Source organism: Salvia miltiorrhiza, chromosome 7 (genome assembly GCF_028751815.1).
Source record: "Salvia miltiorrhiza cultivar Shanhuang (shh) chromosome 7, IMPLAD_Smil_shh, whole genome shotgun sequence".
Classification (NCBI taxonomy): domain Eukaryota; kingdom Viridiplantae; phylum Streptophyta; class Magnoliopsida; order Lamiales; family Lamiaceae; genus Salvia; species Salvia miltiorrhiza.
Genome location: NC_080393.1, coordinates 28863435 through 28879893, shown reverse-complemented (window position 1 = coordinate 28879893; position 16459 = coordinate 28863435). Strand labels below are relative to the sequence as shown.

The 16459-nt window shown below is 35.2% G+C and overlaps 1 protein-coding gene across 2 annotated transcripts; it reads right to left on the bottom strand.

Moving 5' to 3' along the window:
- Window positions 1–3665: 3665 nt before the first annotated feature.
- LOC130995852 (uncharacterized) lies at window positions 3666–9269 on the bottom strand. Of its 2 annotated transcripts, XM_057921297.1 has the most exons (5): window positions 8553–9259; window positions 8262–8390; window positions 7179–7414; window positions 6203–7016; window positions 3666–6027 (listed from the first exon to the last, which is right to left on the bottom strand). In XM_057921297.1, the coding sequence occupies exons 3-5, from the start codon at window positions 7410–7412 to the stop codon at window positions 3941–3943; spliced, it is 3135 nt and encodes a 1044-aa protein (XP_057777280.1). In that variant the 5' UTR covers window positions 7413–7414; window positions 8262–8390; window positions 8553–9259; the 3' UTR covers window positions 3666–3940. The 2 variants fall into 2 exon arrangements, with proteins under 2 accessions (XP_057777280.1, XP_057777279.1); XM_057921296.1 differs by lacking the exon at window positions 8262–8390 and having other exon boundaries at window positions 8553–9269.
- Window positions 9270–16459: the final 7190 nt, after the last annotated feature.

The window sequence follows — 16459 nt, the reverse complement described above, 5'->3', positions numbered from 1 at the left end:
AGCTATTGTTTAATTATTTAAGTACGTTTGTAAATCTGTGGTTAAGTAGTTATTCATAGGGATGTCAATCGGGCCAACCCACCAGATTTCGGGCTAGCCCTATCGGGTTATCAAGTTATTCGGGTGCGGGCTGATCGGGTTGAAAATTTCTAACCCTAACCTTAGATGTTCGGGTTTCGGGCTACCCCATCGGCCTAGTCAGACTCAAAAGTTCATTTTAAAAAAATTAAATAAAATATTTCTCTTGACAATATTATATTTGTAATAAACAAATACGCGCGTAAATAAGTAATATTTGAACATCAACTTACATAATGACTAATATGCAACTCTTAGAGATATAAAGATGCAACATTTTTGTTAAATAATTATCATTTTTATATTTTTTTCATCTAAATATTTTATGTTAAGTATTGATTAAAAATACAAAGAAGTGAAATGATGAGTTTAACTTTCTAATACTCCCTCCGTCCCAGCTATCTTGAGACATTTTTTTGGGCACGAAAATTAAGAAAGTAGTGTTTTGTATGTAAGTGAAAAAGTGAAAAGATGAATAAAGGGTAAATTTTTAGGTAAATATCAATTTTTGGCGCATCGTTTGAGCGTTTTCTCAAATCTATCTCACCCTAAGCATAATTACAAAACAATACCCATTGTTTCATTAATTTTTTTCTCGTTTATAGCCCGCAAAAATATTTGCGGGCATCGGTAAATGATGTGTTCCGACCAAGTGTCATGTCAGCAGTACACTTGGAATTAAAATATTAAAGAAAAATAAATATAAGAAAAATCACTATATGCATTAACCGTTCATCTTCAATTTTCAAAAGAACGCCTTCCTTCCATGGCGCGAAAATTCTTCACCGGACAACATTACAACATTAAAATGGCAGAATGTCTTTAACTTTCCTTCTATTTAGTACAAATTCACGCTTATTTTAGTATACTATTTAAAACCCTGAATAATATACATCATGGAGAAAACTAGAGAAATCAGAACTACATATTTCACTTGACTGGTTATACAATTGATACAACAACTTAACTTTTACTACTTTCAAGTTTTCCTTCAAGAAAATTATTAAACATAGTCTTGAATTTTTGTTTGCTGACAACTTTGAAGTAATATAGGACAACCGAAAGATATCTAAATATGGTAATCTAGTTCCATTCCTACAATCTGCTCGGTGGCGAAGATGTTGGAGACGGCGAACTGTCTCTCCCCTCCGAGCACCATCATCACCACTCCCATCTTCACTCTGCTCACGTAATTCTCTCTGTATGTCTGCCCCAGCACTCCGTTCACGTTGGCGTCCAACGACGAGAATTTGAACCCCAGGTCGCGATGAGCAAAGCAGTCGTCTTCTGTGATTCTGTAGTTGTGGATTCTTGATCCGTAGTGAGTGATGGGGACAACCTTAGCTGAGATCTTGAAGAACCCCTCGACTTGGATGGCGATGTTGTTTGTGTCGCTGTCTCTTTTGTCGATGGAGAGGGAGAAGCGGTCGACGGCGTCGTCCCATGCATCGGTTTTTTGGGCGACGATGAAGAGGCGGTGATCGCCAAAGAGAAGGGTGATGGATTGGACCCAAGTGAAGTCTCTCTTCACGATTTATTGTTGAAAGATTGAATAAAGAAGTTAAGATTTAATTGATGACGTGTTTCTTATTATTATTATTTTTTTAATTTCAAGTGTACTGCTGACATGGCACTTGGCTGGAACACGTCATTTACCGATGGCCAGAATATTTTTGTGGGCCATAAACGAGAAAAAAATGAAACGATGGGTATTATTTTGTAATTATGCTTAGGGTGTGATATATTTGAGAAAACGCCCAAACGATGGGCCAAAAACTGATATTTACCCTAAATTTTTTGCCAAATAAGAAAATGTCTCAAAATAGGTGAGGCGCCCAAAAAAGAAAGTGTCTTAAGATAGGTGGAACGGAGGGAGTATTAAATTTCTAATATTGAATCAAAATACATTTGACAAACTTTTGAAGAAAACATCAAACCTATACTAATTTTCATAAGCAAAATAATGAAGTTGAAAATCAAATAACAAGAAAATTTTCATATAATCAAGCAAACACGTTATTTTTGGGCCAGCCCTATAGGGTTTCGGGTTATTTCGGGCCAACCCTACCGGGTTTCAGAAAATTCAACTACGGGCTATTTGGACTGTAATTTTTATCGAGTTGAAAATTTTCAACCCTAACCCTCTTGGATTGCTGAGCTAATCGGACCAGCCCACGAGTTTTGGGCTGGATTGACATCCCTAGTTATTTATATAATTAGTGATTTTGAATTATTTTTAAGTATAAAATTTAAATTATTGAATTTGATTTTTTTTTTTTTAATTCAAAAACACCCCCAACCCATCTTCCTTCCCCACCCCCAAATCCCTAGCGCCACCGTATGTCTTTCTTCCCCACAACCGCCGCCGTCATCGCCCTTGTCAAGCAATTGCTGTCATTTCTTCAACTCATTCAAAACCCCAAATTTTAGAAAAAATCGAGAAAAACAATAAACAAAATCAACAAATCCAAAATCTTCCCTCTCTGATCTCCACTTCCACCTCAATTGTGCCAATCCCTCTGCCTCCATGTGCGTTGCCGTCTGGATCTAATGCTCCCCGCCGTGTTCTTCGTCCAGATCTGAAACACCAGGAACCCGTCACAGAACCCCACCCCCAACATAAACCCTAGCGCCGCTTTTTTCCGGCCTGTTATTCTGTCGTCGTCGTGCCCCTCTTCCCCCGAAAATCCCCCACGTCAAAATTGCTTCCGGAGCTAGATTCTGTTCGCCGCCTCTCCCCATATCGCCATCGCCGCCTCCTCCTTCCTTGGCGGCAGCAGCCATGGCCAATGAGGCAAGATTTGGTGTAAGATTGCAGATATTGAAAATGTGAAATAAGATTGAGAATGGATACTAATTAAGAAAAATAAGAGAGTAATTAATTTTTTAATTAAAGCTTTAAATTTCCTAATTTCTATAAAGAAAATGAAACGACTCAACTTTGTTGGGACGGATGGAGTAATATTTCTCATTGACGAAGGAAATATTAATTTTCAAATTCTTGAACGGCCTATAATTCAACCTTAAAAGATGGTCTTCAAATTAGCGATTCGAATGGCTATTTAAGTCATGTTTAATTTTTTAAGCTTGTAATCTCCGAAAATAATGGAATTAAAGACAATTTCATGTTCGTTTTGAGCTATTTTAAGCTTTTCTGTTCAATTTTCAACAATGCATTATTGTGCAGCACAAGAGGATAAAGCAGTCACTTGCATTCACTTAGAGACGTTTGATTTGATGAATGTGAAAAATAAAATTGATAAAATAAAATAAAATAAAAAAATAATTAAATAATTAACTCAATTTTAGAAATAATAAAGTAATCATTCAATTGAATTATTAGAATATCAAACAAGTTATTCATCATACAAATCAAACATTTGATTATTTAATTAAGTTAGATTATTTTATCACTAAAACCAAATTCACTTCGGTTGAGAACACGAACACAAAGTCTAATTTTTCTTTAAAAATGTGAATAAGAATATTCAAATAAGCTCAAACAATAGCATGCATAATAATGCAACATGGTCAATTCTTGGAACATGCAGTTTGGCGCGAGAGTCCAAAAAAGCAAAGGCTGTTGGTTTCTATAAAAAAGAAGAAACTTGTATTCGAAACAAAGCCGTGTATATATCCATGATGAAATCAAGCAAGATTATTTCTACAAGTTGGAGTAACTCAAAGACACAAAAGACAAATTATGATGAGATGCAATGACATTTACAAGACAAATTACCAAGACCGCAACACAGTCTCCCTCTCTCTCTCTCTTAAAAGTGATGAAACAAGATCCCTCATCTCTTGTGTTTTCTCTATGATCAATAAAGGAATGTACTCTCTTTTTTCTTTCTCTCAATTATTAAGTTAACACCACAGCAGGAGGGTTACCTGCTGCAGGGCATCTCTGTCTTCTGGGGCGCCTCGGCGTCTTCCCCCACCCTGTTAGGCTTCTATCCTCCAAACCAGCTTCAATGCTGTTGAGTTGCTGTATCAGTGGAGTCGGAGTGGCAGCAGGGACCGTCTCCACCACAGCTCGTCTCCTGCCCCGACCACTCCCATTTCTGGTGCCGTTTCTTCTAGCCAGCCCCGAAACCCAGTGATGCCCTGTGGCTCTCATCATACCCCCAAATGTCTGGATATCCTCAGTCACCTCATGGCGCGACAATGATGTCAGACCGGGAAGGATATCCCTTTGGAAGTCCCTCCGCTGCCTCCCTCTCCTCGACTGACCCCTTCGGGGCCTTGTTACTGTATTGCCCCCAGCGTCTTCATTCTTCAGGACATCAGGTACGAAGGGTGTTGGCATGTAATCTTCCTCCTTCGTCTCTGGAATTTGCAACGTCATTGCCTCAAAATCGTCCATCTCCACAGATAAATCCTTTGGCAAGCCATCTTTATCTGCGAACGCACTTTCATCTGGACATGAGGACACAGCATTGACAAACCACACGAACGATTCTGCCAAAGAAGCTTCCAGAAGATCAATGCTGTCACTCTCCTCTAGATGGATTTTCGGACAGGATGATGACATGGCAACGATCGCTTCAGCTGCAGTTCTAAGAACCTCGTCCTGTGATGAATCAGTTTTATTCTCCGACAGTAAGGATACTACAGCACCTGCAGCATCCTCATTGGACTCTTTCTCCGGAAGAACAGGAGATTCCAAATCTATGTCGAGAATCACCTTACTGTTGGCAGTCTTGCTCTCGTAAGAAGGTGCTAAAGCATCTTCACAGTCAGTTATACACGAGTTCAAGTCGATGAAGTCTCTGACAACGCCACATTTTGTTTGCTTTTCTTTCTCCACAGCCTCTTCTTCTGGTTCACACTCTAGATTTATATCAATTACTCTATTCTTCCTTTCCTTAACAACACCATTTCCATCACGAGGGCAACTAAAACTTGCCGAGGTGGAAACATGGGAAAAGGGCTCATTTTTCAGATCACCAGCTTCAAAAATCGGAAACCCCAGAATTTTCTTAACATTCTGGTTCCTGGTAATCATCTCTGTCTTCGTCTCACTCGAATCCATGTTAACTGTAGGGGTGAATGGCTCATTTAGATCTGTAACTGTTTCAGCCTTCCAAGACAATTGATTGGAAGAATCACGGACGTAGCTTCTAGAATTTGCAGCATCATTAGCACGGGCCGGCTTATTTTTAAGCCAGGGCAATGAAGATAGTTGGCCCTCGGGCTTACCTTTTTCATCTACTGTAGCAACATCTTGCAGGACTGTTACCTCATTAGACGAGCTCTTTGAAACCACCTCATTCAAGTTAATATCTATTGCAGGCTTTGAATCTGCAAAGGAGGATCCTTTAGGAAAATTCCCGTATCCATGATTAGTCATGCGGTCAGATGCTACATTTTCACCCCTACTACAGTTAAGGTAATCAAAGCCCGGCGAGGGCAAGTGAACTTTTATTTCTTTTGACCCTGAGGCAGATCCTTGGTAAAACCCATTCCGTGTCGACACTTCACCTCCCAAACCAGGGTTCAGCCTGAAGTCATCACCCGCATGCCACTTTCCTCCAAAGTTTTCCCGGCACTCTGCTGAAATCTGCAGTCCTCTATCCATTGCTGCAGCAGGATTCAGACATGAATCCAAGGCGGTCATCTTCTGAGTAAAGTTTTTAGCTGGCTTCGCCCAGGATGAGACGGCATGGGCCCAGGTACCAGAAAAATAAGACAAACTAAAGAATGGGTCTGAACCAGGGGCGTGAGAAGCCATATGGGGCCCCATGAATCTATTATTGGAGTGATCGCGATTTCTATCAGAAGATTCGAGATGATGGTGGTTTCCCTCCCTCCAAGACTCTTCTCTACTATGTCGAGTCAGATAAATTCCAGGAGGATGATCGTGTGGATTGAGCATGCATTGCACTGGATGAGACTTCTCTTGCTGAAGACTGGGAGTTACTGAATTGAAGTTACTTTTGCTGGACCCTGAAAGATTGACAAATCAAAAGCTTTGCAAATAATACGATAAGAATAGTTAATGGACAGAAATAGCTTAATTTTGGCTGATAATCAGATTTTATAGATATTCAAAGAGATGGGAAATGGGCAACTAGGATAAGGAAGATTTCAAGAAAATCATAAATCTTCACAAAGTGTGTACCTGCTTCATAAATATGGGAGAGAGGTCCCCTTTCATTAACTTTACTCTCAACAGACGAATTAGTCAAAAAACCATCCCGGTAATGTGCTGTTTTGGCATTTGCACCTAAAAAACCTGCGTTTGATATAGCATGCTGATTTACACCATTACTAGGTCGATTGATTGAGCTATGACCAAAGAAATCAGTTGACGAAGGAGCAGTTGCCTCTTCAACATCAATGGGTTCGTTTAGATCAGCCAATCTAATAGGGTTCCTCAGACAAGAACCAGAAGCTGAGACATCTATCCTACAATTAGTTGTTGCACCAATATGCCCAACAGGAGATGACTTCTGAGTTTCAGGTCCACTTTTCAGATTTCCGTTGTGAGCATAACTTGATACATGAGAGCCTTTGCAATCCAGTGACTCTTTGCCTTCATCAGTATCAACGTATTCATCCGCTGGTAGTTCAAGATCGAACAACTTCTTCCTCACCTTCAACGGTCTTGAGTCTAACAGTTCGGAGTCTTTTACAGAAGAAGACCCATTCTGGAATGGGAACTGACCAGGTTGCAAGTTGGTGTTCCCTTTGGTACAACTCATAGGAGAATTAGCAATTTCAATCCCAGAGATAGATGTTCTTTCATAAGTAGAATTTAACATAGGAAAGCCCGTCATGTGCCATTTCCGAGCTTCTTCTGAGGGCACTTGAGGCCCTCTGAGACTTGATGATGACGATGGTTCTATTGATGGTCGGATTCTATGAAGTTCTTTCCTTCTGTATTCTTCCATCATATCTCTTTGGATCCGGTAAAGACGGTGGAGTTCATAAACCTTGATGTCATAAGGTAAAAGATCAAGAGATCAGGATGCTGATACATAAACTGAATTTATACAAGAGATGATGCTCACCAGATTTAAATTAACAACTTATAAATAAATCAAAGGAAAATGCGCATCTTAAAATTAGGGTCACTGAAAATGAAATCAAAGCACCTGATTCTTAAAAACAGCTTCGTGTTCAAGCATTTTCTGCTTCAATGCATCCTTGCCATACCCAGGATAACCATCCATTGCTGTCCTAGGCATGAAGCCATTGTAATATTGCCCGTTCGAGATAGCCTTATCTCCGTAACAAAGGGGCCAGCTACTACTGCTAGAATCCTCATTAAGATCTCTCATGGAGTAATATCCCGGAAAATAGCTCTTGCTATCTACTTTTGTTCCCATTCCTAGAGAAGATATATAAATCAGTATTAGGTAAGTCGAAGCAGAACCTACAATGCTATAAATTCTCTCTCCACATTCTCCTTTTGTTTAAATTAGGCAGCAGCAACTCCAGGGTTCACCAATAAGGGCAAGTAAATGTAGAATTCTAGATAAATTACTAATTGGAAAGTCGGAATTCATGCACCAATTTTCTAGGGCTAGAAGCTGGGACCGGTACTGAAAACAAAAACATTATAAAGCATGTATTCTACAAATGGCACAATGCACAACAAAGTTGTCGTTGGACCAATTCGGTTAAATATAACATCCAGAAAGAACTTCCATCAAAGTGCATCACAAGCTTGCCTAAACTTCCGGTGCTAAGTTAATTTTTCTTTCAGAATAATGCAGCACACTAGCAAAGATTGGGGGGCAAGGATTTCAGGAAAACTCAAAGAAGACTGTGCTAGTGATCAGGAACACATAAAGCACAAACAAACTAGAACAACAAAGAATCGCCAACTTAATGAGACTTGCAAGCGTCATTTGCAGTCAAAACTCAAACTCAACTCTCGATATTTGACATGATAGAGACAACCTTTCCTAAACTCACCAAATTTGACCTAGGAGAAGAAAGATTATGAGCAAGATAATTTACTCTATTGTTTGGCTATAAATGCAGATTTAAGCCATCATTGTGTATAGGTTTTCTTAACATAATAAAGTGCATAAATGTAGCACACTCCGGTTAAAGAATCTTGAATTGCAACAAATCCTATTAACATCTACAGCAGCTATGAGAGGACTTGCCCTAAATTTATATCAAAACATGGAACATTAAGAAAATGTTATTTGGAAAGCAAATCTTACATCGCTATCGATGATCACACATCAAACTGAAATAGTCCCCAAATATGAGGAAATATACGAACCAGCGAGAAAAATGCTTAAATCCAATCACCCCGATTCCCAACCAATGGCACCAATAAATTTGTGAAACTGAAAACGCATATATTTGGAATATAATTATGGCTCAATTAATCAAACGACTAATTATTAGGTAGAATTCAAAGGAAGACGAAAAAGCTATTTTCTTCTGGGTCATAGTCAAAACCAAGTAAATCTTAAAAAATCACAAGTAAATAGAAAAAGGTTAATTACCTCAGACCCACATCTTGAAACAGCCTGCTCTCAAGAATCCCTCATGGATTGAATCATCCGACAGTATCTCCAGGTGAATAAGGGTCGGAATCATGTGAATTCTGAGGCTCTTTTCACAGTATTCCACTAACCCAAATTGAAGGGAAAAAAAGGTAATACTAATAATTGGCAAATGAAACAAGGCAGGAATTAATTGAGTGTGTATTGAAGAAGCCAGATCCTCATCAAACTCAACTAAGGATTGGAGATTTCGATCTACTGGGCACTCCCTCTCCCTCTCCCTCTCTATCTACGAAGAGAAAAGGCAGCACTTTTAGAGAGAGAAGGGGAGTTTAAGAAAACAAAAAAACAAAGGATTTCTCCCCGCAACTGTATGTATTTACTGTTGATATAAACAAAGTATTTTATTTTGAAGAAAGTGAGAGAGAAAGAGAGAGATCCCAGATAAGAAATCTTCACACTAACAAACGACCTTCTAAGAACAGTGACACGAAATTTGTCAACATCCGGTCTCTTTTTATTCTCTGCTTTTTCCTCGCCTTCTCTCTCTCTCTCTCTCTAAAAAAACTCACTCGCTCAGACACACACAAATCTCCGCCTCTGTCCCTCTCATGATTTGTTTCAGCTATACAGTTATTAAAGAATTTCTGGGGTTTTGAGGAAAATGAAAAGAAATGGGCATTTCTAGATTATCTCCACCTTCCCTACCTTGCTTTTCGTACAGATATTAATGAAAATTTAACGTCCTTATATATAAACTGCCCACCTATATTAATTTAGCTTATACTCATTCATCAACACACTCTATAAATCTACATACACACCGATTACTAACTTCGAATCTCCTTAACAAATTACTAAATTCAATTTACCAACTTCGAATCATCTTAATATCACAATTGGTAAATTCAATTTACCAAATAAAGAGCTCCGTTTGCTACACCTGCACGTAAAATTATGATAATTCTAATACTAAGGTATCAATATTCTATTTAATTAAATATATGTAATATATATAAATCATGCCAATAAAGTGAAATTGTGATAATTTAATTTATTACTCCCTTGTTCCATCTATTTTGAGACACTTTCTATTTTGGGCGTTCCACCTATTTTGAGACATCTTTTTGTTTGGTAAAAATTAGATTTTTTATTTATCTTTTTCATAAATATAATATCATTATATGTTTGACATTAAAGTATTAAATTAAAGAGAATGAATATTATTTTATGTATACAATAATAAACGGGATTAATTCATTAATTAGGAAATACGTATGATGCATTTGGCCCCTTTAACAAACACAACCAAGTTGCCATCTTTCGAAGCTAGTTGTCAATCTTGAGATTAGTATATTTAATTAGCCATTATTCTATGATCTTAATTAGCCATTTTAAGTAGCTTTTTTCATTGGCTAATGGTCATGTTATATCGCGGGGGGCGGGCCCCACGAGCTGACACTGTGGGTAGGGTTTGAGGATTCCTTTTAGTATTTCTTTATTTTTTAACTTTTTAAGGTTTAGGGGATTCTGGTGTGGCTAAATTGCCATTTGCCACTGCGTTTGGAGTTTAATTACGAGAATGGAATCGCCCACTCCTGCTCAGATCCGATTGGCTGGTTTATTCTTACAGAGAAACTCTAAATTGTTTTTTTTTTTTTTTCTTGGCAAAAAGCATGTATTTATATGATTGGGTGCCGAATTTACACGTGGTGAGGCCATCTTGGGGATTTTGACCTATGCTAATATTCTTGATTATCATTATTAGTCACATTCATCTCTTATAAATAATGAGCTTTCTGCAGTTTTCTTGATGGATTATTTCGGCTTTCATGAGATTTAAATATGTTTAGCGTTACCTTCAATTAGCATACAAACTCCTTCCAGATTGAGCAAATTCGGATGAATGAGCTCTCGCAAATCAAAATATTAAGTCGATTTGAGCTCCAGCACATAAATTGTGTGATTGCGTGCATTTAAAATTATAGTAATTTTTTAGTTTTAAGTTTTAGTTAGGATTTCATTGAGGACAAAACAATCAAATTACTTTTGTAAATTTTACACATTCTTACAGAAAATAGATATAATTTGTTTTTATTTCATACAAATAAGAATTTTCTTTTATGATATAGTATCTATTTTTTAAAATCACGCTAGTGCTTTCCAAAGAGAAACATGTAAGCACCAACCAGACAATTGGGGGTTAAAGCTTCAAATAATTCACCCTGGGCCCTGGCAATGAAGTCGAAATTATAAAATAAAATGTGAATACTTTTTTGGAGGAAATAAATTAGCAATTAAATTTAAATATCGTATAACAAGGAATTCAAATTTTTAATTTTTTTTTAATTTAAGCATTAATGATTGTACCGCTAAATTAAGATATCCAAACTTAAAGGTCAATATTTGATTTGGTGAATGTTATCTTTATAATAATAGTATATAAAAAAATTATACTCGTTATGTCTCACAAAAACATGAACAATTTATCATTTTGAAGTGTTTTACAAAAATATAAACATTTCTATTTTTGCACATTATTCTCTTATTTTTATTCCTGCTTTTCATACTTATTCATAGAAAATTCATCATGACCCACCAGACCACTACTACTTTTTCTCAATTAACTCATTACTCTCTCAATACTTTATAAAGTGAGACTCATTTTTCACCCATAATAACTCTCAACTAATATTTCTTAAGACCCATGTAACTCTTAATTGTTCATGTTTTTATGAGACGGAGGGAGTATTTTTTTATTTTTTTTAATTAGAATCATTAATCTCCCAACACTTTATAAAGTGAGACCCATTTCTCAATCACAATAACTATCAACTAATATTTCTTAAGACTCGTGTCACTCTTAATTGCTCTTGTTTTTATGAGATGATAGAAGTACTTTTTTTTCTTCATATTTTTGTGAGACAAATGGAGTACTTTTTTTTTCTTTTAATTAAAATTACAAGAGGTATTTAATTATAATCAAATAAGCTACACGCACACGGGACCTCTACATGACATAAAAGTAAAAAAACTACTCGCACGTAGACGAGACCACTATACCACACAAAGGTAAAAAAAACTATCCATATGAAAGTGGGACTAAACCCAAAATTTCTCACAAACTAAAGTCTTTAGATGCCTCAATTTTATCACTTGAGTTAGGCCTCATTAACTAAAATAAATTATAGTGAGCCCTTCCTTTTTCTTTCTTTATTTTGATAGAGTAATGCTAAACAGCCACATTGTGGCCACCCACAATTTATCTAAATAGAAAATAATTTAAGTTATTTAATTTATTTTTTAAAATAAAAATAAGATTTAGTTATTTTATCATATTCTCTACATTGAAGTTAATTTTTTGCAATTTTTTGTAATTTTTTTATTTTTATTACAAAATAAATTAAAAATAAAAAATACAAAAAAAATTTAAAAAAATAAGTACAATATAGAGAAATAATAAAATAACTAAATTCTATTTTTATTTAAAAAAAATAAATTAAATAAATCAATATTTCCTTATTATACTAGTTTGTATATGGACATGTGCCCGCCTAGATTTATTGATTTTGATATACGTATTTTTCCATCATTTACTTTCCTTTTATGTTTCGTGAAGCAAGTGTTCAAGATTGATCTTGGACAATTAATTCAGTAGTGCGGTTGGGACCCATTCCTTTAATTATTCATTTATTTAATTAATTTTAATTATTTAGTTAGATATATTTATTAATGAAGTTTAATTGATTTAATCATTAAATTCTAATTGAATATTAATAAATATCAATTTGGATTAGTTAACCATGATTAAAAAAAATTAATACTTCCTTCATCCCATTAAAAGCGGCCACTTTATTTTGAACACGGAGATTAAGAATGAGATTGTTATAATCTAATTAGATGTGTTCCACCAAAATTAATGAATTAATTAAAACAACTTCCCTGCTCTCTGCCGTCTCTCTCCTCCCCCTTCTGTGTCTGCGTTATCTCTTTCTCTGCTCTCTACCGTCTCTCTCTCCCCTTCTTCGGCGAACGGTGCCGGTTCCCGCTGCCTCCGGCACCGCGAGGCCAGCGTCTCTTCTTCTCCCCTTTTTTTTTCTCTCCTCCAAATCAAGATCCCCTTCTGTTTTTGCGTTCTCTCTCTCTCTGCGCTCTACCGTCTCTCTTCCTCCCCTGCCTCAGGCGCCGTCGCCCTCTGTCTCAGGATCTCCCTCTCTATCCTCTATGTTCTCCCTCTCTCTCCTTTGCTCGATCTATTCCCTCTCTCTGTTCTATTCGCGGCAGCCGCTGCGAGCCGCGGCGCCGCCGCCACCTCTGCTCACCCCTCTCTCCCTTTCTGAATTCGTCACCCTCCTCCCCCCCTCTCGCTCTCTCACTCTGTCTTGCCCCCAAACAGAATAGGTTCTAATTAGAACTTTTAATTAAATTAACTAATTTGACTTAATCAACTAATAAATATTTTCATTTTGAGAAAATGACCATTTTTAGTGGGACAAACAAAAATGGAAAGGTGGCCATTTTTATTGGGACAAGCGGAGTAATTAATAGATACCACACCCCCGATGTTTTTACCATAATTCTGCAACCTTTTTTGTAAATATTCGTTTTCAAACTTCAAAGGCGTAAAAAAAATCTAAATTTAGAATTTATACTTTTAAGTTAGCTCGTCCTAAAAGCTCCTTTTAAAACATAAATATGAATTATTTTTTCATTCCTTAGATCATTAGAATTTATTACTTTCTCCGGTCCAATAAATATGAGTCGTATTCATTTTTAGGTCGTCCCATGAAATTTATTACGTTTTCTTATATGACAAAAGTTTTTTTCTTTATTCAACTTTTCACTTTTTCACCTACCACACTTAACACATTAATCTCGTATCCAAAAGAAACGACTCATGTTTCGCGGAACGAATGGAGTTTTAGTTTATCACTTTATTGGATAAATTTAAAGTACTAAGTTCACATGTCATAGAAAAGCGAAAATTATTAATTTTCGAAATTCAGATATTTACACAGTGAATTCAAATGCATTCTACATAAAATTCAGACATTTACATATCGATTACCTAAAGATAAAATCTGAACCGTTAAATTATGGATATATCAATGATGTAAATTTGTTTCAGATTATACTACAAGAGTGGTTTACAACATAACCACTCTCTATACAGGAAAGAAATAATGTAGTACCCAAGCCTGAGGTAGTATATAGTACAAAATTCACATATTTTGTTCATGTGGCTCACCAAGAACGCGTCATGTGGCAGAGGTCAACCAAGATAAAATACACGTAAAGGTAAAATGAGAATAAATTTTTTGAATATTTTAAAAAATTAATACTAGTTTTTATTTTTTATTTTTTTAAATATCCAAAATTTATTCAATGCATATAATTTCACACAAAAATGCATTGCATTTTTGTGCGACCGGTCAGGTACCTCTCCCTTATCGCCCATGTCTGAATGATGCATATAATTGAAAACAAGTGCATATATATAAGCGCAAAAATGCATATATATAAAACACAAATATGCATAACTTTGCACACAAAAATATGCATGATGTTGCCACAATGCAATACATTTTTGTGTGCAAAGTTATGCATGTTTGTGTTTATATATTGTGTTTAATTATATGTACTAAATAAATTTCAAATTAAAAAAAATGAAAATATTTTTTTATATTTTTATTTTTTAATATTCGAAACTTTTATTCCTATTTTACCCCTACGTGTATTTTGGTTTAGAAAGCATTGGAGGCCCTCTATCACGTGTCGTGTTCTTAACGCGTCACATGTATAAAATGTGTGGTCCAAATTTAGTACATACTATTAATAGAACTCAACCCTATATATATACAAACATATTACTTTGATTTACTTTGAAAATTTTATATAGTAATAAAAATAATAAAAAGAATAAGAATGGCATATTTACAGCTACAAAGATAAAATAAAATAAAACCGCATATTTACAAAATATATGATACAGAAAGAAAGGAGTAAATGAAGCTGGTCCATGTCAGCTCAATCTCAAAATGTGGATCAATGAAATCCACAATTGGGCCCCCTCACCTATCGGTCCAAGACCAACTTAGTATCCGGAAACGCATTAAATGGGAATATCATTTACTAACACATATGGTTTCATGTCATTTTTTATTTTTATTTTGGTGAATATTGCAATTATGATAAGCTGGGACATGTTGGTGGATCTATATATAGTGCATGTGCATATATATGTATTTTAATCATACAACTACTATGTTGAAATTCCTTTTATAGCATAAATAATAATTTCATTTTGTTGAAACAAACCCACGCCAAATTCGAATCAAGAAATTCAACAAAAGCTTTTGTGAATTGTATTAGTTTGATATGTTAAGCTTTAATATATGAAATGATGCAATACTGAGTTAAATATGTTGGATTGTTGAGTGTATTATACACACCACAGCAAAATTATAAAAAAAATATGTGAGATCGTCTCTTCACAAGATGAGCGGATCAAGATTTAGATTCGAATTCAACTTGATACTTAGTGATATAATTATGCAATTATGTCATTAATTATGGATATGAGTCTAGATTTTGACCTAGCTTGCGGTAAGACGATTAATTTACAGAAGACTCCATTTAGAAAATAGATTTCAATCTGGACTTACTATTATTTATTTATTTTATAATTTATGTTTATTATAAAAGAACAACATTATTATGAAAATCTCATTATTACATATTCTCTTTGTCTACGAAATATCTTTATAATTTTCATTTCCGTTCGTCCATAAAATATTTTATTTTGTTTATTTTTTGGACATAATTTCACTTAAAATCACTCTTAAAATTTCAAAATATTTTCGTTAATTATTAGATTTAAAATTTTATTGAAAAAAGAAAAAAAAAAAGAATCTGATAACTCTTGACTACACAAAGACGCAGACTAAGGGTCAAGTCTCATCAAAACTTTGCCGAAAAAAATCTATTAAGAAAAACTCCGATCAAAGAAAAAGAGTGTTCATCTATTATATGAAAATGATAAAAATCAAGAGAACGAGAAGACGAAATAAAAAAAAATCTAACAAACCCATAAGCTCAAACAAACAACAAGGCCATGGGACATAACGGAGAAAATCGAAACAAACAACGAAGCTAAACAACATATTGTCCTTAATGAACTCATATAAATCAACTATTACTTTTTTTAATTTGTGGGATATCCCTTCTCTAAATCACTAGATATAAACTTTTTTAAAAATTTATGTCTATTTAAGCGAGAAAGATATGCCATGGACGAAGAGAGTATATAAAAAACACAAAAAATCATGTGAAACCAATTTCATAGTGAAACCGACTTCACAATGACACTACTTCAACATATAAATGACACTTTATAGTGTCATTGTGAAGCCGATTTCACCATAAAACCGGTTTCACAGGAAACCACATGTATAAAAAAAAGCATAGATTTCTGAATTGTTGCGGAGAGAATTATTTTGGATCCCATTCATATATATACACACACACAAATAAGCGATTATCATCATACTCATACATAACCCCAATAGGATGGCAGGAAACTCCTTTTTCCAATAATATATAATGTAGATACGGCATTTAATTATATGAACTGTCAAAATTGAATTGTACCTTCACTCTAGACAAATTCTCGTTAGAACTTAATTGCACACTGCCGTCACCCTAATAATTTCTCTTCTGTTGCGAGATGTAAAAAAATTAATTTACCCATTTTAAATTTCTTTCCCGCGTTAGATAAATATGAAAACTCATTTACTTTGCGAGTAATTTTTATTAAATTCAATTTTCCTCACTCGTCCGATTTTTCTATATATGGTAAATTCCGAAATGCTACATTTACCTAGGGATGACAATGGGGTACGACGGGT

Coding starts and splice junctions, on each gene's coding strand:
- LOC130995852 (XM_057921296.1), bottom strand. CDS start 7,412: ATGGGAACAAAAGTAGATAGCAAGAGCTATTTTCCGGGATATTACTCC. Junction 7,017..7,178: donor AAGCTGTTTTTAAGAATCAG/GTGCTTTGATTT, acceptor TATGACATCAAG/GTTTATGAACTCCACCGTCT. Junction 6,028..6,202: donor CTCCCATATTTATGAAGCAG/GTACACACTTTG, acceptor TCAATCTTTCAG/GGTCCAGCAAAAGTAACTTC.